This window comes from Pteropus alecto, unplaced genomic scaffold, assembly GCF_000325575.1.
Source record: "Pteropus alecto unplaced genomic scaffold, ASM32557v1 scaffold164, whole genome shotgun sequence".
Classification (NCBI taxonomy): Eukaryota; Metazoa; Chordata; class Mammalia; order Chiroptera; family Pteropodidae; genus Pteropus; species Pteropus alecto.
Window position 1 is genome coordinate 8,562,457 of NW_006439568.1, and position 20,831 is coordinate 8,583,287.

General features: G+C 44.4%; 1 protein-coding gene across 1 annotated transcript in view; it reads left to right on the forward strand.

Annotated features, from left to right (window-relative positions):
* EXT1 (exostosin glycosyltransferase 1) overlaps positions 1–20,831 on the forward strand; it is a 257,034-nt gene that overhangs the window by 203,949 nt on the left and 32,254 nt on the right. Inside the window, 1 exon segment of the mRNA XM_025050134.1 lies at positions 19,673–19,766. Within this exon segment, the coding sequence (XP_024905902.1) occupies positions 19,673–19,766 (94 nt within the window).

A 20,831-nucleotide genomic window follows, 5' to 3' on the forward strand; every position in this document is an offset into this window, starting at 1 on the left:
CACCCCTCCCCCCTCCTCCTCCTTTTTCCATCCTTCTTCCTCCTTCTTCCTTCTTCTTTTCTTCTTTCTTCTTCTTTCTTCTTCTTCTTTTTTTTTTTTAAATCCTTGTAGTTTTGGAGAAGGTAGAGGAAAGTAGGGGATCTCTAGATTACCCTAAAGAAAACATGCCGGGCTTGATAACCCAGCTCTGTACACTGGGGTTTCTTACATCCATGTGCATAGATGACGAGATAATGTCAAGGATACTTTTAATTTAGAGAGAAATAAAAACATGTAGATCTGTTCCTTGGCCTGGCAAAGAATGGAATTTTTTAAATTTCTGATGTTTTATGTCTTTGCGATTGGGTTGGGACATGTACTTAAGGATTTTTAAAAAGCATTTTGCTAGAATCCACTTTTCAACATTACTCCTTTCCCTTTTGAAGGATGGGATAGGTACACAATTGCCTTACTAGTATGTCAGTATAGTAAAATTCTGTGCACTTGTTGCCTATGGAAAAGTTTGGAATAAAGTGAAGACTCAGGCTAACTAGCAGCAGAAACTTTTTCTGCCACATATAAAACAGCTTCATCTTTTGGAAAATTGTATCTAGGTAGTATGGGCTGGCAGTGATTTATGCTGACTTGGCTTATGGCTCTATATGCACATATGAAATACCGCTGGGCTCCACGAGGCTTCTTACAGATCTGCCCTAGATCTGCCCCTTTCAGCCTTCTTCCTCAGCCTGCATTGCTGACATGTCTGGAGTGTGATTTGAGGGTCTGCAGAAGGAGGCAGCCAGGACCTGGAGCCATCTGGAGCCTGGGAGAATAAGCATGGGGTAAACATCTGTTTGAAACTTTGTGGAAATACCTAGTGCCCTGATTTACAGTCCTTTGGGGAGCCAGTGTTCAGAACCCAGACTCAGGAGGAAGCTGTTGTCTGGCAAGAGTCAGGGTATGCAATTGTGCTTGATTATCAGGACATATGATAGGTCTGTCTAGCCCGTATTCTGTGCCAAATTGTGGATTTCTTATTTGGGTCACATCAGTTCTCTTGGACACCAAAAACAAAACAAAAATGCAATAAAATAAAATTTAAAAGCCCAGACTTATCATACATCAAAATATGCATAGTAATACCGAAATAAAATTGCTGCTTCTGAGAATCATTAGAATGTAGAAACTAAGCGCATGCACTTTGGAGCGAGACCACAGGGGTTCCAGTTTGGGCTCTGCCACGTAGTAGCTCTGTGTTAGGGCAAGTCACTTAACCTCTCTGTGCCTTTGTTTCCTCATCTGTAAAAAGAGAATGATAAAAATAGTATTTATTTTTTGGGTTTTTTGAGAAATAAATGAAGTTTATATATGTAAGTGATATAAAAATAACACCTAGAAAATTAACCACTATCTATTTGTGTGTGGTGTGTGTGTGTATTTTTTCCCTGGAGTGCATAAGTATGCATCAAAGTCAGAGACACTACTGCCCTGTCAAACAAAAGCCTTTGGCCATTATCACTTGCCTTCCCTCCTCTGCCGACACTTCTGCCGCCACCACCGCGCAGACTGCCTTGGTTTCCCCTCTTCCTTGAGTGTGTCAGGCATGTTCCAAGTTGGTGCTCTGCACAAATGGTCCCTACTTCCTGAATTGTTCTTCCCACACCCCCATTAGGAAGCTGGCTTCTCTTCAGCCCTTAGGCTGTTTCAGTGTTGATTCATCAGAAAGGGCTTTCCTGACCACATAATCTTTACTCAGATGCTACCTCCCTCCCATAATCTAATGCCCACCTGTCCTTTAGCACCCCATCAGGATTTGCAGCTACATATAAATTTCATTTGCATTTCTTCAGGGTCTGTGGCCAACCCTGATTCCTCCTTAATCCCACTAGTCCCCATTCCCTTTTATTTGCATTTTAATAGAAGTGAAAGAGAAATCAGGGAGATCATCAAATGCCTCCTTTAGAGAAGAGAGAAATCCTTCCCTTCCCCATTTGGTATCTTTTTGGGTTTTTGGTTGGGAGCTCAGGAAGAGAAAGCAGAACCTATTCTTTCTCACCAGGCAAGTTCAGTGGGGACACTTGCCATGTGGATGTGCCCCATCTACTGGTCGAAGCGAGTAGCTACATTCTTAATGGATGGTAATGCCCTGTGCAGTTAATGCTGTCCATCCAGTCTCTTTAAAAGCAGCTGAAACTATGCTGGGATTTCTATCATACATTATTATCCTGCTGGCAATAAAATTAATGGTAAAGCATTTGTGTACCAAGCACATATTTTGGCATCTTTGGTGTCCGAATTTTCATCAGGGTTGCACTCATGGTGTTGTGTGGGCTTTGCAAGTTCGAAGTTAGAGTTTCATATTCGTGTCCATGGGTTAAAACCTGTAGTTTAACATTAGAGTTCACTATCTAATTGTTCCCCGTGTTAACTATGTTGACCAAATTTGCAGCATGTAGGGTATACCTTCTCTATAAGATGTCTCAAAGATATCTTATAGATATCTAAGATAAAAGTTTCAGGGAAATAAAAGAACCTCCTTTGTCTGTCTGTCTGAATGTCTGTCTGTCTGTCTGTCTGTCTGTCTGTCTCTCTCTCTCTCTCTCTCTCTCTCTCTCTCTCACACACACACACACACACACACACACACACACACTATCAGGGCTTAAATTGCCCATAAGTTTCAATAAGTAAATTGGAGAAGGTAGAATTTGCTGGTTTTAAAGAAACATTTTTTTTAAATGAGAAACTTGTCCTTTTGTCAAAAACTGCTTTGTGTCTTAGCCTCCATGCCTGGATACCTGGTGTAAACTATAGCCTAGCTTGTAAGTAGACTTAGCGAGGGATGCCCAGCCGGTCTGTGGTCCGCGGGCTAAGTGGGTAGCTTTCCTGACATTCTACTGCTTTGCTGCTACTGTGTTGGGGATGCAGATGTGTGAACGTGAATTCAGGTGGGTGTTTTATATCTTTAGCTGTAGTGCTTAGCAGGATCCATCCATCTAAGGATCCCTTCATTAGATTTTCATCTCATACCACCCCCTTCTCATTTCCACATCAGAAGTAGCAAGAACATGAAACTATCTTAATTCAGTTTAAGTTCAGTTTTTTAAAAAATTAAGTAGTTGCTAACTTATTCTTCCTCATTACTATTCCTCATAGTCTGTACTCAACCTCCCAGCGGGAAGGTTTTAAGCGAAGGTTTTGTGTCTATATGTTTGATCATTGAATTAGTGATGACTAGAAGATTTCACAGTAACAAGTCAGTTGAATGAACGTGCAGTTTGGTGTGGTTTTTCTCTGTTCAGGATGATTTCAGACAACTGAGCATGTGCCTACCACCCTATCAGAAGAGATGAGAGAGAGAGAGAAAGCCAGATTTTGAATATCGTCACTTATCCAGAATGCAGCAATCAGAAAAACCTAGCAATAAGTTAAAAAAAAAAAAAATTTCAGTGTTAGCATACATGTAAGTTCTGTCTGTTACGGTTTAGTAGAGCTTTATTTGAATTACCTATTGGAACAAGCACCAGCATATTTCCAGTGCTCAATGCTTTGAAAGATCTCATCTATATCTCTTCTTCAGACATCAGCGTCTGCCAATGCAAGATGCTGGTGACGTCTGGCAGGTTCTCAAACTTCAGGTTCAGACACACCATGTTTGGAATCTAATTATCCTTCTTTACTGGCTATATAATTCCAGGAAAATTATTGAACCTCGGTCAGCCTCTATGTTCAGTTGCAGAATGGTATATAACAGGACTAAACTCAGATTGTGGATGCTTAGATTGTTTCATGCTGTAAAGCGGTTAGCCCAGCGCTTCGTGTATGAGTGTGCTATAAACTGTAGCGCTTGTTACATAGTTATTATTTCTGCCTGTGAAGGCATCATTTTATAAGTATATTTTGTATTTTTTACTAAGAGTTTTTCCTTGGACCCTTCCCATTAGTTTTATTATTCTAGGCAGGATTTTGACTTAAAGAATGGAAAATGATATATTTTACGATGTTTAAATTATATTTTTCCCCCAAACTTTTTCTTCTAATTTTTTTCTAAGGGATGAGCAGCCTTAAAAATCCAGGTGGCAGTTTAGTCTAGTGCGGCCTGACAATATGATCTTTATTTGGCTGTGTCGGAGGTTGGGGGTAGGTCGTATAATCCCTAAATTAGCGTAGGAGGCAGATGGATGAAAACAGTGTCTTTGTCGGGTAAATCCCAGTCTGGCTTTTCTTTTGTTCCCAACTCCAATTTAAACTAATGCCTTAATAGCTGAAATTCCCTCTTCACCCCTCTCACCTTAAAGACTATTAAAGTCAGCGGGAAGGACTCATCACTGTGGCAGAAAAATGCCTTCACAGGCCCTCTCCTGGCCTGCAGGACCCGGGCCAGGCCCCCACAGTGGTCAGAACTTGAGGACGGGCAGAAGCCAGGGCCCTGGGGTTCCTCCTGAGTGTGTCATCCCAACAGGAGCCCGAGCTTCCTCTCCCTCTCCGTCCACTTCTACTTCGTGGGATGGCTGCTGCCTCTTTCTGCAATTAAGTCGTTTCAGTCTTTCCTAATTCTTCTTCACCCTAGAGATGCTCAATGTGAGGGCAAGATACAGGCATTCAAGCTGCTTATAGCATTTAGGGAGCTGAGGATTTGGCTTTTAATTACTGTGAAAATCTGATTATTTAGGGACTAGCACTATCTCTGCAGAGCCCGTAGAATTTTGCATACGCAGGAAAAGGGGCTCATAAATAAGTGCTAAAATAGGTGAGTTGGCAGGTCCTGGGGGAAGAGCAGGTGAAATGAACTGGAACAATCTGAACGATCTTTTATTAAATCAAATCAAGATGTTAAGTCTCTTTTCTGCCACAGCTTTTCTGTCTGTAACATGGGCTAAGGTCTGCTGCCTGTTAGCCATTGCTTAGCAGGTGTGTGGGATCTAGAATGCTCTAACATGAGCAGCGTGTTTAACAGAAAGCGGTTTTACCTGTCGACATCTAGTCTTTACTCACACCCATTTTTCCAGGCAGCAAGAAGCCCGAACCTTTGTTTTACATAACGTTCTATGGATTTAGTCCGCATCATAGCAAGATATTCTTTTACTTGTTGAGGTGACTAGTTGTGGTGTGTGTACTTTGCTTGCCCAAATGCACTTTAAATTTCTTGATGGCCTTCACACCCAAGTTGTGTTGGCAGCCTTTGACAGTTTGCTGTCAACCCTGCTCACAGTGCTTCATCTCCGCCCCAAGTCCTGCTTGACTCTGACCTATCCCTCAGGGCACTGGTCCCCAACCTTTGTGGCACCAGGGACCGGCGCTCCTATGAGAATCTAATGCCTGGATCATCTGAGGTGGAGCTGAGGTGGTGATGCTAGGGCTGGGGAGCGGCTGCAAATACAGATGAAGCTTCACTCGCAGGCCCCCTGCTCACAGCCTGCTGTGCGGCCCGGTTCCTAATAGGCCACGGACCTGTCGGTACCTGTCCGTGGCCCAGGGGTTGGAGACCCCTGCTTTAGGTCTTAACTTAGTCCCCTCCTCCTGACTAGGTCAAATCCCTCTTCTGTATGCTCTCTAGGACTGTTAGTCTCTCCTTGGAACACTCACCACAGCTGTTGATTTTATTATGGTTCATTATTTAACGTCAGTCTCCCGAGCAAGACTATAAATTCCATAGGGTAAAGAAATGTGATTATGATGGCGATTAATTTTTGCTTACTATGAGTCCCCACTTCTGATGTAGCATGACTGCTACATAATAGGTTCACAGTAAGTATTACGGGTAGGGTGACTCGATGAAAAGCAAATAAATGAATGATATGTCTGTCACCTACGGTATTGATGTCTTTCCCCTATCATGTCCACATGGCCGTAGGGATGTGCACACCTAGGAGGGGCTCCACACAGGTAACTAAATGGCATTTTGTGAGTCTTGGTACCATGCCCTGCGGTGAACTGGGAAAGTAGGAATCATACGAGTTCTTAGGAAGAGGCCTTGAGGTTTCTATGTTCCAAAAGTGGTCCTGTCTGAGGTGAAATATAGCAAATGAACTGCCATTTGTTTCTCACCTGCTCGGCCTACTCTCCAGGACCTGGGAGTACTGCTTTCGATGGGGCTAACCTCAGGAAGGCTATCATCTTCAGCTCAGAGCCAGATACAAGATCTGGCACAGTGCCAGGCCCGTCTCTGGCTAGAAGACCATAAATCAGTCCAGTAGATTCCATAGTGATTCTCATGGAGCTCCTCAAGACAGAGCTCACTCAGCTAGTCCATGGGACATCTCCAAGAAGCACCGTGGAGGGGAGGCAGTCTGCATACCGTATAATAATTTCGGTCCTACTCAGAATGCCTACGTTCAAAGCCCACCAGCCCACTTATTGAGTGAATTTAGACAAATGAGGTATAATCCTCAATTTCCTCTTTTATAAAGTGGGAGACATAGTACTACGTACCTCATAGGTAGTGGGAAGAGCACATGGTCAGACAGAAAGTGCTTTGCAGAGGGTCGGACATGTAATAAGCTCACCATAACTGTTAGCTATAGCTATAATCACCATTATTGATTGCAGGAGTTTCAGTCGCAACCCTAAACCGGGCCCTGTGACTATTTTCTTCCTGCCCCTTTGAGATTATACTGGGACCCACGTTTACCTCTGCTCCTTCTGCCCACATGCCTTTGGCTCAGACTTCTATGGGGACCCAGACAGTGTCCAGGACTGGCACCAGTCACACTGCGTCTTGCCTTCTCACGCCTTAACCAAGACTGTGAGGGCCAGCTCAAACTGCCTGAAAATCCACACGGCACAGTGATTTGGGGAGTGCACACATTTTGTACACGGACCCTAAGTAAATAATGCCGGCAGTGTGTGTGTGCCCAGCCAGATTGCCCCACTTTCTTAAATCATTTAATGATTTAATGGAACGTGTTATGACTTCAGCGCTTCTGAATAAAAGAAAAAAATATGAAGCGTGGCACCATCTAAAACCCCCATACAGTTATTTAAGGCAGCTTAAGCACTTCCACGGAAACTGGGCTCTGTTGAAGAAATAGCCACTCTTCTTACAGAATGAAACCTCCTTTTTTTTTTTTTTTTTTTGCCTTTAAAAAAAATTCCTTCTTTTATTTTTAGATGTTGGATGAGGGTGGAACTCCAGATCTATTTTCAAGCTGTCTCTTCCTTTCTCTGCTTGCTCAGAACTATCCTTTTCATCTTTCTTCTGCCCCTGGTGCAGGTATCTTGGGCAAGTTACTTGACCTCTCCTGGCTTCGCTTTTTTCATCTGGGATGTTTGCTGTGAACGATCTTTGTGGTGCCTTCCAGCCGTTAACATTTTTTTTTGATTTCATGATTTCTCTCCCTTGTTATGACTGAAAGCACAAGTGTTGTGCCTTCAGCATAAGATAGGAAAGTATCCGTTGATCAAATTGATAAAACCTCCACTTTCCACATTCCAGGACTCTTAGTTTGGACTCAAAGAATTACAGTTGTTTTCAGGCAGTTTTTGTGCTAAGGGTAGGTTGGATTTCATTTCTGTCTTTCTGTAGACCTTATCGGACATATGGCTGTTTGATATTGGTAGAGAATACTGTGTCTCGACACACACTGATGCCCTTACTCTTGGCATGTTTTAGAAGCCTGCAGGCAGGGTCCTGAGGTTGCCTGAGTCACCGTTAATGAACCAAACTGCCCAAAATGCTCCAATGACTGCCTTTTTGGCACTTGGCAGGAAAACCCTTTTCATGTTAGTTTCAAGGTTGTCAGATATCATTATCCCCAACTATTAAAAATTTCAAAAAAAGGAGGCAGTGTGTTTGATTTATAGAATAATTATCCAGCTTTAGTTCTAACTTGGCTTTGGCAGTGGTTTTGCAGGCACTTGAAAATTAAATCCATTTTTTATGGCACTACAAGGCATTATCTCACAGTAAATGATAATTAAACACCTGTGAAATCAATTAGCCCTTTAAGCAGGAAAAAAAGTTTTCCAATTATGTTTTCGCACCTCCAAAACTTTTATAATTCCAAAACCAACACTTACGGAGAGGGACATGGTCGATCGGCATTGCAGGGTTAACTTTCCATAAAGATCATTCCTAAATTGTGCTCGGACTCAATCCCAAATCAAGGCACTTTGCGGTACCAGCTCCCTTCCAGAGAGGATGTAATCGCCTTTGGAGCTGAATCTTAGCAGCTATCTATCTGATACATAGCTGAGCTGTCAGCTCCTCTACAAAGAAAGTTACTCACTTGTGTTTTGATGCCAAGTTTTACTTGACAATTTATGTAAAAGCCAAGATACCTTAATGGAAACGAAGCAACAAGATATTCTACATGGCAGAATTGCTCTCTCCTTAAGGGCTCTGTAGCCAAGAGTTGTGAGCCATCTTCTTTCCAGATTCAGACTCGGGAGACAGCCTATAATAGCTGAAAATTAATGGTGGAAAACTGGAAATCATGGTTAGCCTTTCAGGCCTACATGACCATGCGTGTTTAATCATTGGCTTCAGTAACAAATTAGCTATTCCAGATGCTTCTTTGGGAAGATGATCTGCACTTCTGAAGCATGGGACGGAATTGGGATATAGGCTTGAACAACTTGGGACTCAAAAAGGAGAAAAAGAAACAAATAACGCCAGGCCTTTGACATTCTGCACATTATGCCTCGTTACGTACGAAGACCATTCCAAGAAAAAGTTTGCCTTGTCCTTCCCGATTTTCATACGCACTTTAGTTTGTGTAATGCCCTCAGGTAGAGTCTTGTTAGCTCCTCCGCAGACCTAGTTCGATAGGCAAGACTAGTCTGATTGTCCCGTTTTGTAAACAAGCACAGATTTAGAACCGAAGTGCCTTGCTTAAAATCAGTTCGTGACGAAGTGAAGACCAGAAACTATCTTGTCTAGATATTGGTCTGTGCAGGTTTCATCTTATAACATCTTATAACTCTACTGAACATCTCTTGAAGACATTCTTTAAAAAAAAATTTTTCTAAATACATTTTTAATGGAATCTTCCTTTCGTAGCAGATGGCATTTGGAGAAGTTGACGAATCTTAACATTAACCAAAGAAATAAGGCTGGTATTGCATAAAACAAAGATGGAAGAGGACTTTTCCATATTCTTTTAGAAACTTGTCGTATATGTTTTCCTTGCAAACATGGCCAGCAACTTGGGCATGATGACCTCAGAGGCATTCTCCGCCGAGGAATGAGAAGGAGATGTGGCATTCACTCAACAAACTTTTCTTAAGATTACTGTGGTCCAGGCACAGGTCTAGGAGCCAGAGTCATAGTGGTGAATAAGAACAGGTAAGCTCCTGCTCTCATGGAATATCCATTGTATTCTGAGAGAAAGACAGTGAGCCAGTAAAACAAATACATGTGTGAATTCAGGCAGTGGTAAATCCTAGGACGGAGATGACACGGGGCCACGGGACAGTGAGTTCCAGGAACACGGGCTGGCCTGTAAGGGCCTCTCTGAATGTTGATATATATCTTGAGGTAGATTTTGGAGAAGAATGTTCCAGGCGGAGGGCATAGCAAGTAGGATTCCAGGAGATGCTAATGAATGTGGTGTGTAAAGTATCTTTGGTTGTTCTATGAGAAGTGGATTGAACCTATTCTGGCCTGAAATTAATATGAACCAGAGTCTGCTTCTCGGGGCTCTGCTCACGTGGAGACCCACAAGGGGAAGAGAATTCAGGAGATACAAGAAAGAGAGGCGTGAGGAGACAGGTTCCCACAGAGTTATAGAAAACCATTAGGCTTTTGCATTTTTTTCCCCTAGCATTCAGCAAGCTACCTGGCATCGAGGAACTGCTGTGTTTATCAGTCAGCAAACATCAGCGCATGAAGGCAGCTTAAAGGCCACCTTATCTACCTCTCCCCTATTAGATGCTCAAGCTTTTTTCTCTGTCCCACAACCTCTTCCCAAAATGAGGCCACCTAGGAGCTGGCCAGTTCCTTAGCTGCTTCTCAGGGGGAACTGTGGTGAGCAGAGCCGGCTGGAGGAGGAAGGGGAGGTGACTCAGCGCTTCACACACTCCCTCCCACTGGGCACTGTAGTGCTTCTGTCAAAGGAAATGGCAGAATCTAGACTGATGGGCCTTCCCAATCTCCAGTGACCAAACTCTCATGGGAGGGTGATTTGGTAAATAAACAATGTGTGGCATTAGGTCGTTAACCATGACACACATTTTAACGTCTCACAGACACATATGCACTATACATTTATACATTTGCATAGCCAGATGGGAAAGATTAAACTTTCCATAGACAACTAGCTTCATGCAGCTCTCATGTTATGTTGGTGTCCTATCACAGTTTCTTGAGATTGCACCCCCTCCACCTACACAGAGTTCTCAGGTCTCCTTTGCTTGTTCAGCACCCAAGATCCAGGAGTGAGCCAGCCCTGACTGTCAAAGTCAGAAGGTGGATCCGAGGAATGGCAAAAATAGAAGAGGAGATGGGAAAGTGAGGTTAACTGAAACAGCCATCATTTCATTAACTGTAATTGGATTCTCAAGGTATTTTATAAATCACTTAAGTGCAAGGGACCAGACGAAAGGCTTAAGCACCGACAAAGAATGCAGGGCATGTCAGATTCGCTGCTGGGCAGCCCCGGCGTAGTGCCTACTCCGATGACGAGACCAGCCCAGCAGGGATTCCAGACGGTCTCCTAATCCCAGGGCTGACCGAGGCTGGCTGCCGCTGCGGGCAAGAATGTCTTGGCTCAAAAAGAGAAGTCGTCAAAACATTGGGGTAGGCCCAGTTTTTTTGAGGGGGTTGGGAAGTCGTCGCCTTTGGACCCAGGCAGTTTTTTTTGAGGGGGTTGGGAAGTCGTCACCTTTGGACCCAGACGCCGGGAGGAGGTTCTGCTGCTTTTTTCCTCCGTGCGACGTGGAGGAAGGCCAGGAGAGAGTTCGGCGGGAATAGCCCTGTGCACACATTCAGCTCATTGTGCAGTTACGGGCGTAACTCGTTTCATTTCCCTTCGCGTATGTGCTTCACAGACGTTGGCATTTTTTACAAATGGAAGGCAAGGCCCTCCACCAACAAAAAGATTACAATTCTCTTTATTGCTTTACTTGCTTAAGTGCAGTGGTCTGGGACCAAACCGCACTCTCTCTGAGGTATGCCTGTAGTGTTATTTATCAGGGCTGGAGAAATACAAATGTCCCACCTTCATCAGAGAGAAGACGGAATTTTTTAACAAGCTTCCAGGCCTTTGGAAATAAAGACAGAGAAGAAAGGATCGCAAATGCACACATAGAAGAAAATAAATAAGTAAAAGAATGAATGGGCGAATGAATGAATGAACGAATGGCGCTGTGATCCGTGCTCTAAGTTGGGCTCAGCCTAAACGCAGGAGTGGAACTCATTCTAGAGCACCTGACGTAATCAAGGGCTGGGCGTGTTGCTATTCGCTAAATATTGTAATGAAAGACGCGCCTCTCTCTCCCTTTTGCCTTCGCCGCCCCCACACACCTCCATGCAAGCCGGCGGGCACCGAGCACTCTGCATCCATTGCATAACTGTTTCTGAGCAGCCGCTGCAGATAGAGACCCTCGGGTAGGCACTGATCTACAGAAAGGAGGACCATGGTGCTGTGCCCCGATGTTCAATGGAAGGATAATCAGAAAACGGGCAACTTGACACAGAGTGAGCAGTGGGCAGGTGAGCCCAGGTGCCGTGCGGGCAGCAAAAGGTCCCTGGCCTGGGTTTGGGCATCAGAGAAGGCTTCCTGCAGGAGCGGACGTGAACAGGGAAGGGAAGAGGGCCGGGGGAGAGAAGTGCTTCTGCCGCAGCCTGCTCCCTGGGATGTGGCCCGTCCCCGAGGAAGACTTGCCTCTGAGAACAGAGGCTCCGTGCTACTGGCCCTTGCGCTGGTCATTTCAGCTTCAGTCCACACTTTCCGGCCCTGCTCCCCTTGGCCAGTGTTCATGGCGCAGAGCCTGCTGAAAGGTTGATGGCAGGGTAATCACCTCGGGCTCCGAGTTGCCCCAGGGGCTGTACAGACACTTAGCTCTGCAGTCGGGCCCTTCGTGTGCCTTTTCTGGACACATTTATTCCTCAGAGGTCGTTCTATTGCCACTCCTTCCTCTTTCCCCCTGTACCCAGGTAGCCCTCAGTTTAGCGTTTTCAGAAATGCTCTATTTCTGACGGGAGAAGGCAGACCCACGTGCATTCATCTCTGAGCAGTGTGACATTTGGTATTGCTGAGCACAAATGCTGGTGTTCCCAACACTTCGCCTCCTTCCGCAGTTAATGTCACGTGGGCGCAGCGTATTCGAAATCTTCCGTTTTCACCTTCGCTGGCACCGTGTCGCTCCGTCTGGCCAGGCAGCTCCGAGAGACAACAGAGCACTTTGTGGATCCTGCGCTCCTCGTACAAGCCGTAAAACACTTGCTGCTCTCCGTCGTCATCTATAAAATGGGGCCATTTCATGGGTGGTTAGAGAGATGAAGTGCAGTAATGAGCGCCGATTGCGGGGCGCAGTGCCCTGCCCGCAGGAAACATTCAGTCAAGCGGTAGAATCATCATTACAGTGGTTATCATTAATGGCTGCCATGGTGTTATCACTTGCTTTTATGTATTAGCCGTGGAGCTGGTTAATGCGTGGGGAGTGAGATGGTCTGCCACCCATTTTTAAGTATGAAGTGCCCCTGGTGCATGTTGTACTTATTAATTTATGCAGGTGGCAATTGCCAGCTGGTCCAACTTTAAAGTTCTGAGCTGTCAGCAGATGTTTAGGGTAGACATTGGGCGGGGAAGTTCGGCATGATATAGGGTTATACCCAGTGTGTCCAGATGGGATGTTTGATTCCAAGCATCCTTCCGACTCTCTCTTCTTCCCTGTAAAAAGCAGGAATAATCATATGTACCTCCCAGTGTGGCTGTGAAGCTTAAATGAGATAATGTGTGTGAGTGTCAAGTCCTCCCACTGGGGTCCCCACACCCCAGCCAGAGCCCACAAAATGTTGCCTTCCTCCCTTCGCCATATTGAAATGGATTTTAAATGGACACGGAAAGGTGACGGTCTCGTGTGGAAAGCAAAGTGTGAAAGGGGCTGCGTACAAACACCTGTTCCTGGTTGTCACCGAGCACCGCTCTGTGTGGTGGACGGCCGGGAGTGGACGGCTTCGTGCCGAGGAGCATCACAGAGAAAGAAATTCCTCATCCGCGACATGACTGGGTGCCCAGAGGTTCCAGCAGCAAGCAGTGCTCAAAGGCAAAAAGCATTGCCTGGGTGAGGAAACACACCACCTCCAAATACTGAGAGCCGCCTCCCACGGGGGCCGTTGCATGTCCCCGAGGCTGCAGCCGGTCGTGAGGCTGCACCACACAGTAGCATGGCTCATCTGCATTCGCCCAACCCCGGAGCATGCCCGAGCTCACTCGGCGTGCAGAAAGACCGTGAGAGTAGATGGCGTGAAGAAACTGAGGCTCAGTGGGTCTGGTGGATTCTCAAAGGCCATAGGGGGCTGTGCTTTTCTGTATGTAGTTTACGAGCCAACAAACAGGGAAAGTGTGGTGGCCAGCTAGATCCGTTTTCCAGCTAAAAGATTCGCTCCCACTCACATGGTTCTCAGTTCAAAGCTGTGCCTTGGACCAAGCTCATATGCTTACATTATGAACTTTTGAGTTTTCTCAACAAGTAATTGAAATGTGAAGTGTTAATTCTGTGAAAGTGAAGAAAGGCTCTAAGGCATCGTGGTTGGTAAATAACAGCACTGTCTTAGGCTGAACTGGTGTGACCTAGGGCGGAGTTTGGAGTGGGAGGCAGGGTCGTTTTAAATGGTAGTGGGTTGTCGCTAATGCTCAGAACTTAGTGAGCCACTTCGGACGTCACTCCATAAGCAGGGTTATTGGGGGTTTGCGGGGGGCTGGCTGAGCGGGCAGCATGATGTAGTCGAAAACAAAGGCCCTTTAGAATCAGAAAGCCTGGTGTGGGAACCCTCGTGGCCCAATGGCTGTGACCTGCCTCGGCAGCTTGTGGACTCTTAACCAAGTGCTCACCTCACCTGCGTAGCTGGCTTTTATCGAGTCCTGGGAAACGAGTGGTAACAGGCCACTGTCCTGCCAGCCCCTCAGAGACTCAGGACTGTGTCTGAGCGCCAGGAGATACCACAGAAAGCCCCCCCGGGGCACCGCCGTGTCCGCAGCCTCGCTCCCCGCTCCTCCCAGCCTCTTCTGCACCGACGTGGTTTCTCTCCCTTGGGTGCCTTCGTTCCCGCCATGCCGTCCTCACCCTCGGAAATGCCCATCGGCTCCTCTTAGCCCTTTGCCAGGCTGATTCTGGCTCCTCTCTGAATACTTAGCTCAGAGTCTCTCTTCCTCCAGAGGAAATCCCCGCCTCTCACGCTCCCCCCCAAAAGCTGGTGGCGGCCATTGTTTCTCCACTCTGCGTTTTCTCCACCTCATGCCTCCATCCCACCCTTTTCCTCACTTAATAATTACGTCCAAGACCACATTCGCCTTTTCACTGGACCTTCCTCTCCTTGAATAGGACCTGGCACGGGGTCGGCGTGCAAGTCATGTTTGTTGAATGAATTTTAAAAAGCACAAAGGAAGTGCTCGAGGATCTAATTTTATTTCCTTTATCCCAATGCGCTTTGTAGAACTACAACAGTCATACATCGTTTTTGTTTCTTTTTTTCTTAGGGATTGTGATTCAAACCTGAATGTAAACAAAGAAGATTATGTATTTATGAGATTGGAAGCTGGAGGGAACAGATCTGTAGATATAAAGTTGCTTTATAAATAAATACTTGAGACAAACTGTAACAACATCATGGGGAGATTAGAATGGTGTGACTGTGGTAGATGAGAGGCTGGATCACTTGTTTCTTTCCTCTCCTCTTTGATTACCAAACAGCAGCGCACATGGCAGATGTGCAGCTAGCTACAGACGGGTTGTGGGAACCAGCGAGGACCTGTGGGCAGGCTGCACCAGCAACATCCTTGTCAATGTAGCTTTTGATAATAAGGCAAAATCCTTTCAATTAGAACCTGCTGTTCCACTGTGAGTCACAGCTTCTGTTTTTATTTTATTTTAAAGGGTCTGCTCCACATTTCTCCCTGGTTCTGTCTTTGGGAATCTGTTGTTATTAGTTTTGTTTTGTTTTGTTTTTTAAATATATTTATTCCTCTCATCTTGATATAATTTACCACAATAAACTTGCATTTTCCTAGTACATTGTTGTTTATACTGCATGGACACGATCTTATCTGATCCCACAACCTTGAGGCTCAGAGAAGTTAGACAGTTTACACAGGGTCACGTAGAAAGCAGTCGATCCAGAACCCAGTTCCTTGCCAGGTTTTCTAACTTGACGTTATATTTTCCATTATATTCTATTGCTTCCCTTCAGCCAAAATGATAATGCCATATAGGGATTGTTTATAATGTGCCCATGCTTTACTTAAAATGTATCAATCAATCCTCACAATATAAGTATCATCCACATTTTGCCAACCGGGAAACTAAGATTTAGGCAAATTTTCCAAGATCACACAGCTTCAAAATAGAAAAGCTGAAATTTGAACCCAGGTTTGGCTGTCTCTGAAGCTGTTTAACCACTAAGATTTTAATTACTGAGCTCTTAACTATCATGTCAGTGGTTCGCAAAATGTAGGATGCATCGTAATTACCTGGAGGGCTTGTTAACACACAGAATTTGGGGCCCTTCCCCCAGAGTTTCTGATTGAACAGACCTGAGTGAGGCTGAGAAATTGCATGTCTACCACGTTCACTGATGAAGCTCCTGGTTGGGAGAATGGACTCTGAGGACCCCTGCACTGTGCCGCACCGCCCCCCTTCCCCGGGTGCACTGAACTGCTGCCAGCAAAAACGTGTTTCATATTGAGAGGAAGGACTTTAATTATGCTTTATTACACGGTCCATTTTAAATGAGGTGTATCCCATTCATTATCCAACACAACTTTTAAGGAGAAAATTATTATGGCCGTAGAGTGGTACTGGTTTCTAGGTTAAATTCAGGGTCATGTCATTTTTACTGCATTTTTCTTTGCAGTCATTTATGAAAACTGTTCTCTGTGTGTCTTCACCTATACAATGGGGAACTTAATGCTCATCTGAAAAGGGTAGCAAAACCGTTTGTTAATTAAAGCTGAAAGTTCTCTGAGATTAGATGCCTCCCTCATCTGTTCACCTTCGTGCTTAGGATATCATGTGTTAATTACTTCCTTTTTAAAAGAAGTTTATGATTTCGATGTGATTTACATTTCTAAACTTAAGGAATATCAGGGAGAATTAGTCTTTTCAAAAGGATCGCCCCCCTCACCTGATCTGTTGTCTCCCATCTTTCTCCTCAGTCCCTTCTCACTGGTAACTGCTAATCTGTTCTCCATCCCTATGACTGTTATTTCATGAATGCTATTTAAAGGGAATAATACAGTATATATTCTTTCGAGATTGTTTTTTTTTACTTAGCACAATTTCCTTGAGCTGGTTGTATGTATCATTTCGTTTTATTGCTGAGAAGTATTGTGGGCGATAGGTGTACCACAGTTTGTTGAATCATTTACCCATTGAAGGACATTTGGATGGTGTCCAGTTTGGGGCTATTAAGAATAACACTGCTGTGAACATTCGTGGATAAGTGTCTGTGTGAAGATAAGTTTGCATTTGTCTGGGATAAATGCCCAACTATGCAATTCCTGGGTCATATGCTAAGCCCGTTGTTAATTTTCAGAGAAACTGCCAAACTGAGCGCCCGCACCAGCAGCAGTATGTCAGGGTTCCAGTTCCTCTACGGCCTCATCGGTACCTGTTATCATCTGTCTTTTTGATTAGAGCCATCCTAGTGGATGTGAAGTGATATCTCACTGCAGTTTGTTTGTTTTTCGTGAAATTTTTATTTTTATTTAATTTTATTTATTTACTTATTTTAATTAATTTATTTTTCATGGTGACATTGGTTAATGAAATCCGATAAGTTACAGCTGTACAGAGTTCCTTACTGTGTCCGTCTGGAAGGCCAGCCTTCCATAGCATAATTCGTAATGCAGATGCCCCCAGAAGATTTTATGCCTTAATTTCTCATCAGCCTTTTCTGGTTATTGGGTGATTCTTTGGTAGGTGTAGAGGCTAGAGAAGGATCTTCTCTGTATAACACCTGCAGGACGGGAGCAGTGCCTGGAACATCGTAGTTCTTGAAGAATAACTGAATAAATGAGTGAGTTTCAGCATCTAGAAGGAGGTAGATGCGGATACGTAAGATCATGAAAATGGAGACAGGGTGGCCCACAAGAGCGTTTGCGGGGGAGAGCGCCAAACACACACTTGGCCCAATGAGAACCACTGTCTGCCTCCTTCGAGGGGCATCATTACTCCTTCAGTGATAACACAGTCGTAACTTATAGGCTCATTGTCACTGGAGCCCCAGAGAAAGACTGGTTCATGGGCTGAGCATAGTTAGCAATTTGAAAATCACTGTGGTAAGTTATGCATGTATGTGTCCACGTGTCATTATGAATATACATGTGAAACATATGTTTTGTACACATGAGCAGATATCTATCTATACATTTATACACAAATATGTACAATAGTTATGGAAACCTTTGGAACAGTGGAATGTCCAAAGGACATTCTTCTTTATTTAAAAATGATACCATAAAGAATCATGGAATGTTTAAACAATCTTTAGTCGTCTAGCCCAGCTGACTCATTTTTCAGATGAGAAAACTGAGGCCCAGAAAGCTCATGTGTGGTATTCATAATCTCACATCTACCTAGTGGGCTCCTGATTCCTGCAGGAATACTCATGCCTCGTCTCCTGCTACCTCTTATGTGAATGAGCGCGAGCTTCAATCACATAAGCTTTATTTGTTGCATCAGCAAATTCTCGTCATAGACAACCACTTAAACATCAAGACCCAGGTATAACTGTCATTTGAGTTTCTCCTCTAACTTTTCTGCTTTTCCTCTCCCTCTACTCCTTCCCTAATGTAAATTCTGCAACTGGCAGCTTTGAAAAGTCTTTCAATCCAGAACATTAATAGGGTTTTACATTTTTAGCAGCCTAATGATGAGGATGTAGGACCTTCACTGCTAGTCCCTCAGGGGTTTCTATTCTTAGCATTTATTAAGGCATTTCCTGAAGTATATTTGACCTTTTTATATTTAAAATTTTTAGTTTAAACTTTATACATATATTTGTATGTGAGTGCGAGTGTGCATATTTCTCTCTTCTTCATCAATTAGGTAGACATTCAGACATTATCAACAGTTGAACTTGAACATACATGTCAATATTTTCCCTGTGTTTGGTGAGGAAAAAAGAAGCCATTACCATCATAATTTAATATTTTTAATTTAGCTAAATTTGAGCCCTCTAAAAAATCTTTTCTACTTTGAAGTCTATTTTGCAATTTAATTAATGCAGCAAGGGTTTTTATTTTACTCTCAATGGAGATAATCTTAATCCATTCATGGTGACCTTTTCTTGTGCAAATTAGTTGTACACGCTTGTTTAAGCAAATGGTCCTTTGCATGATGTCTCTTCTTAATGACAGGTTTATAATTGAAAATTGGCTTGCTCTCATATGCCTAGTTTGTGTGAGAATATAAAAATAGATGTGGACTTTAAAAATATATATGTATATATCGGTATCCCAAGAAGAGGAGGAAAGAATCCAGTGCCTTCAGGCTATGATTAAATTAGACTATTAGAGTCAGAAAATGCTGGTGACATATGCTGCTGTCAAAGTCACACCTGGCTGATGAGCACTGGAAGCTCTTGAAAAATGAGAGTGATTTCATCTTAGCTCTTAGAATCTGGGCCTTCACAGGACACAAGCCATCTCTAGTTTACCAAATATTCCTGAATTCATAACGAATTTTAAACCGCGTGTTTAGGAATACAGAGAAATCACTTTTCAACTGGTAACTCTAAACAAAATGAAATGCTCCTTATCTTTCCTACATTTCACCAGCATAAGGAGACAGGTGACATGTTGTATTTTGCATTTTTTTCAAGTGCAAAAACAGTATAATACCATTAAATGATATTTGTGAAAGAAATAATCATCTCTTCTGTGGCCCAGTTTCTTGCACCCCCTATTTTTTTATCTTGATGTTCCTCTTTTTCTCCACTCCTTAGCCTGGTCCTTTCCCCTATAAGTTATGTTATCCATTCTTATATAGAAGTATTTGTCTAGGGTAAATGAATGTTCTTGGTTAAATGTAGAAATGCCAGGTTAAGGATAATATAAATGTCGTTTTGTGCTTATAATGGAGGTTTCTTGAGTTGCTTTAATCGCGTGGTTTGAAGGGGTAGGGGACAAGAACAGTCTTAGTTTGTGAATGACATGGCATTAAAAAACTTGCAGGGTTTTTGTGTGTGTGTTTATTTTGTTTTTAAGCTTACGGGGATAACCCATTTTATCAAGACACAAAGATCTGATTTTATAAGCAAAGGTGGAGCAAGCTACATTGTTACTGGGACCATCAGACTTGTCTTTTATGGACTATTTGCAAGTGACTCTAATTACTTTGTCCAACATGAAGGTTCACATTTGTTCTCCACGCAACAGCCCCCACCCACCCATGGAAAAGTGAGAGCTGCCCATCCGGTGTATTTCCCGAGTTGCTCTGGGAGCTGCACGCAGGTGTGCACCCACAGGTGTTCATTCATTCACCCCCCTGTCGCGTCTTTGTTCACTGATTGCACCTCCTCTCCTTTTAGGTATGATTATCGGGAAATGCTGCACAATGCCACTTTCTGTCTGGTTCCTCGTGGTCGCAGGCTTGGGTCCTTCAGGTTCCTGGAGGCTCTGCAGGTAAGAGACCCCGAAACCCAGGATAGTCCTGAGGACTGAAGGCAGACTGGGTGTGGTGAATCTTAGCGCCTCTCCTGGGATCTAAACAGAAGCTGTGGTTTGCCTTGAACACCTAAAATCTGTTTTCCCAGGAAAACCTGCCACAGTTTTCATAAGTGGACAGTGGGAGGAGGATTTACTCACTGCCATTGGACCTGAGAAGATTAAATGCTTTCACCACCAAAGAGGATGAGTTCCTCAGGGACACGTTTGCAAACAGAGGGCAGGTCTGATGCCACCAGGCAGCCCAGCCGGCTCCTCACACAGAGACCCTGCTCTTTTCCTGGAAGCCAGTTTCAAGAGCAGTGAAAATGGCACATGGGCAGTGCTCTCCAAAAGCAAATTGTCCTGTCCCCTCTCAGTCACTGCTCAGTTCCTCTAAGCTGTGGGAGCGATGCACAGCAGGCTGGCGCTGCTCTCTTGGCCCAGCTATGCTGAGGCTCTGCGGGTCAGAGGTCTCCGGCCGTGGCTCCAAGACCTGTGTGGAGTCTCCCTGCTCATTAACTCACTCTGCAGAAATACCTTCTCCTGTTCAGACGTTTGTCCAGCTTCCCCAGCTAGAAGCTGCAGCCAGCCTTCCTCGACTGTGAGAAGGCATGCTCTAAGCCTCCCTCTCCCTCCACTCCTGGACCCCTTGCTGCTATGTTCGTTGCTCTTCTGTGCTCTGCACCCTGCCTGAATCTGTGCTTTTGCCACAGTGCTTCCTAACTTCCGTCATTCTGTCCCGTTCTCCGTCAGAAGAGGTTCCTTCTCCTGAAAGTCTTTCTCCAGCGCACCCTGAGCGTTCTGCGAAGCACACCGTCACACAGCCTATTGGGATGTTGTGTGGAGCACACCGCCCTCTGGTTTGCATTATGAGTTATTTGGGGCCAGAATTTTGTCATTAGCCTGGTGTTTCTGGGCTGTTAGGTCGCTGTGCAGGTAGTAAATCAATGCGACTGTCTTGGACCCCTCCACAGTGAAGTCTGGTTCAGATGTTTGCAGAGCAAGGGGAAGGCGAATACACTGTAACGTTTAAGTCCATAG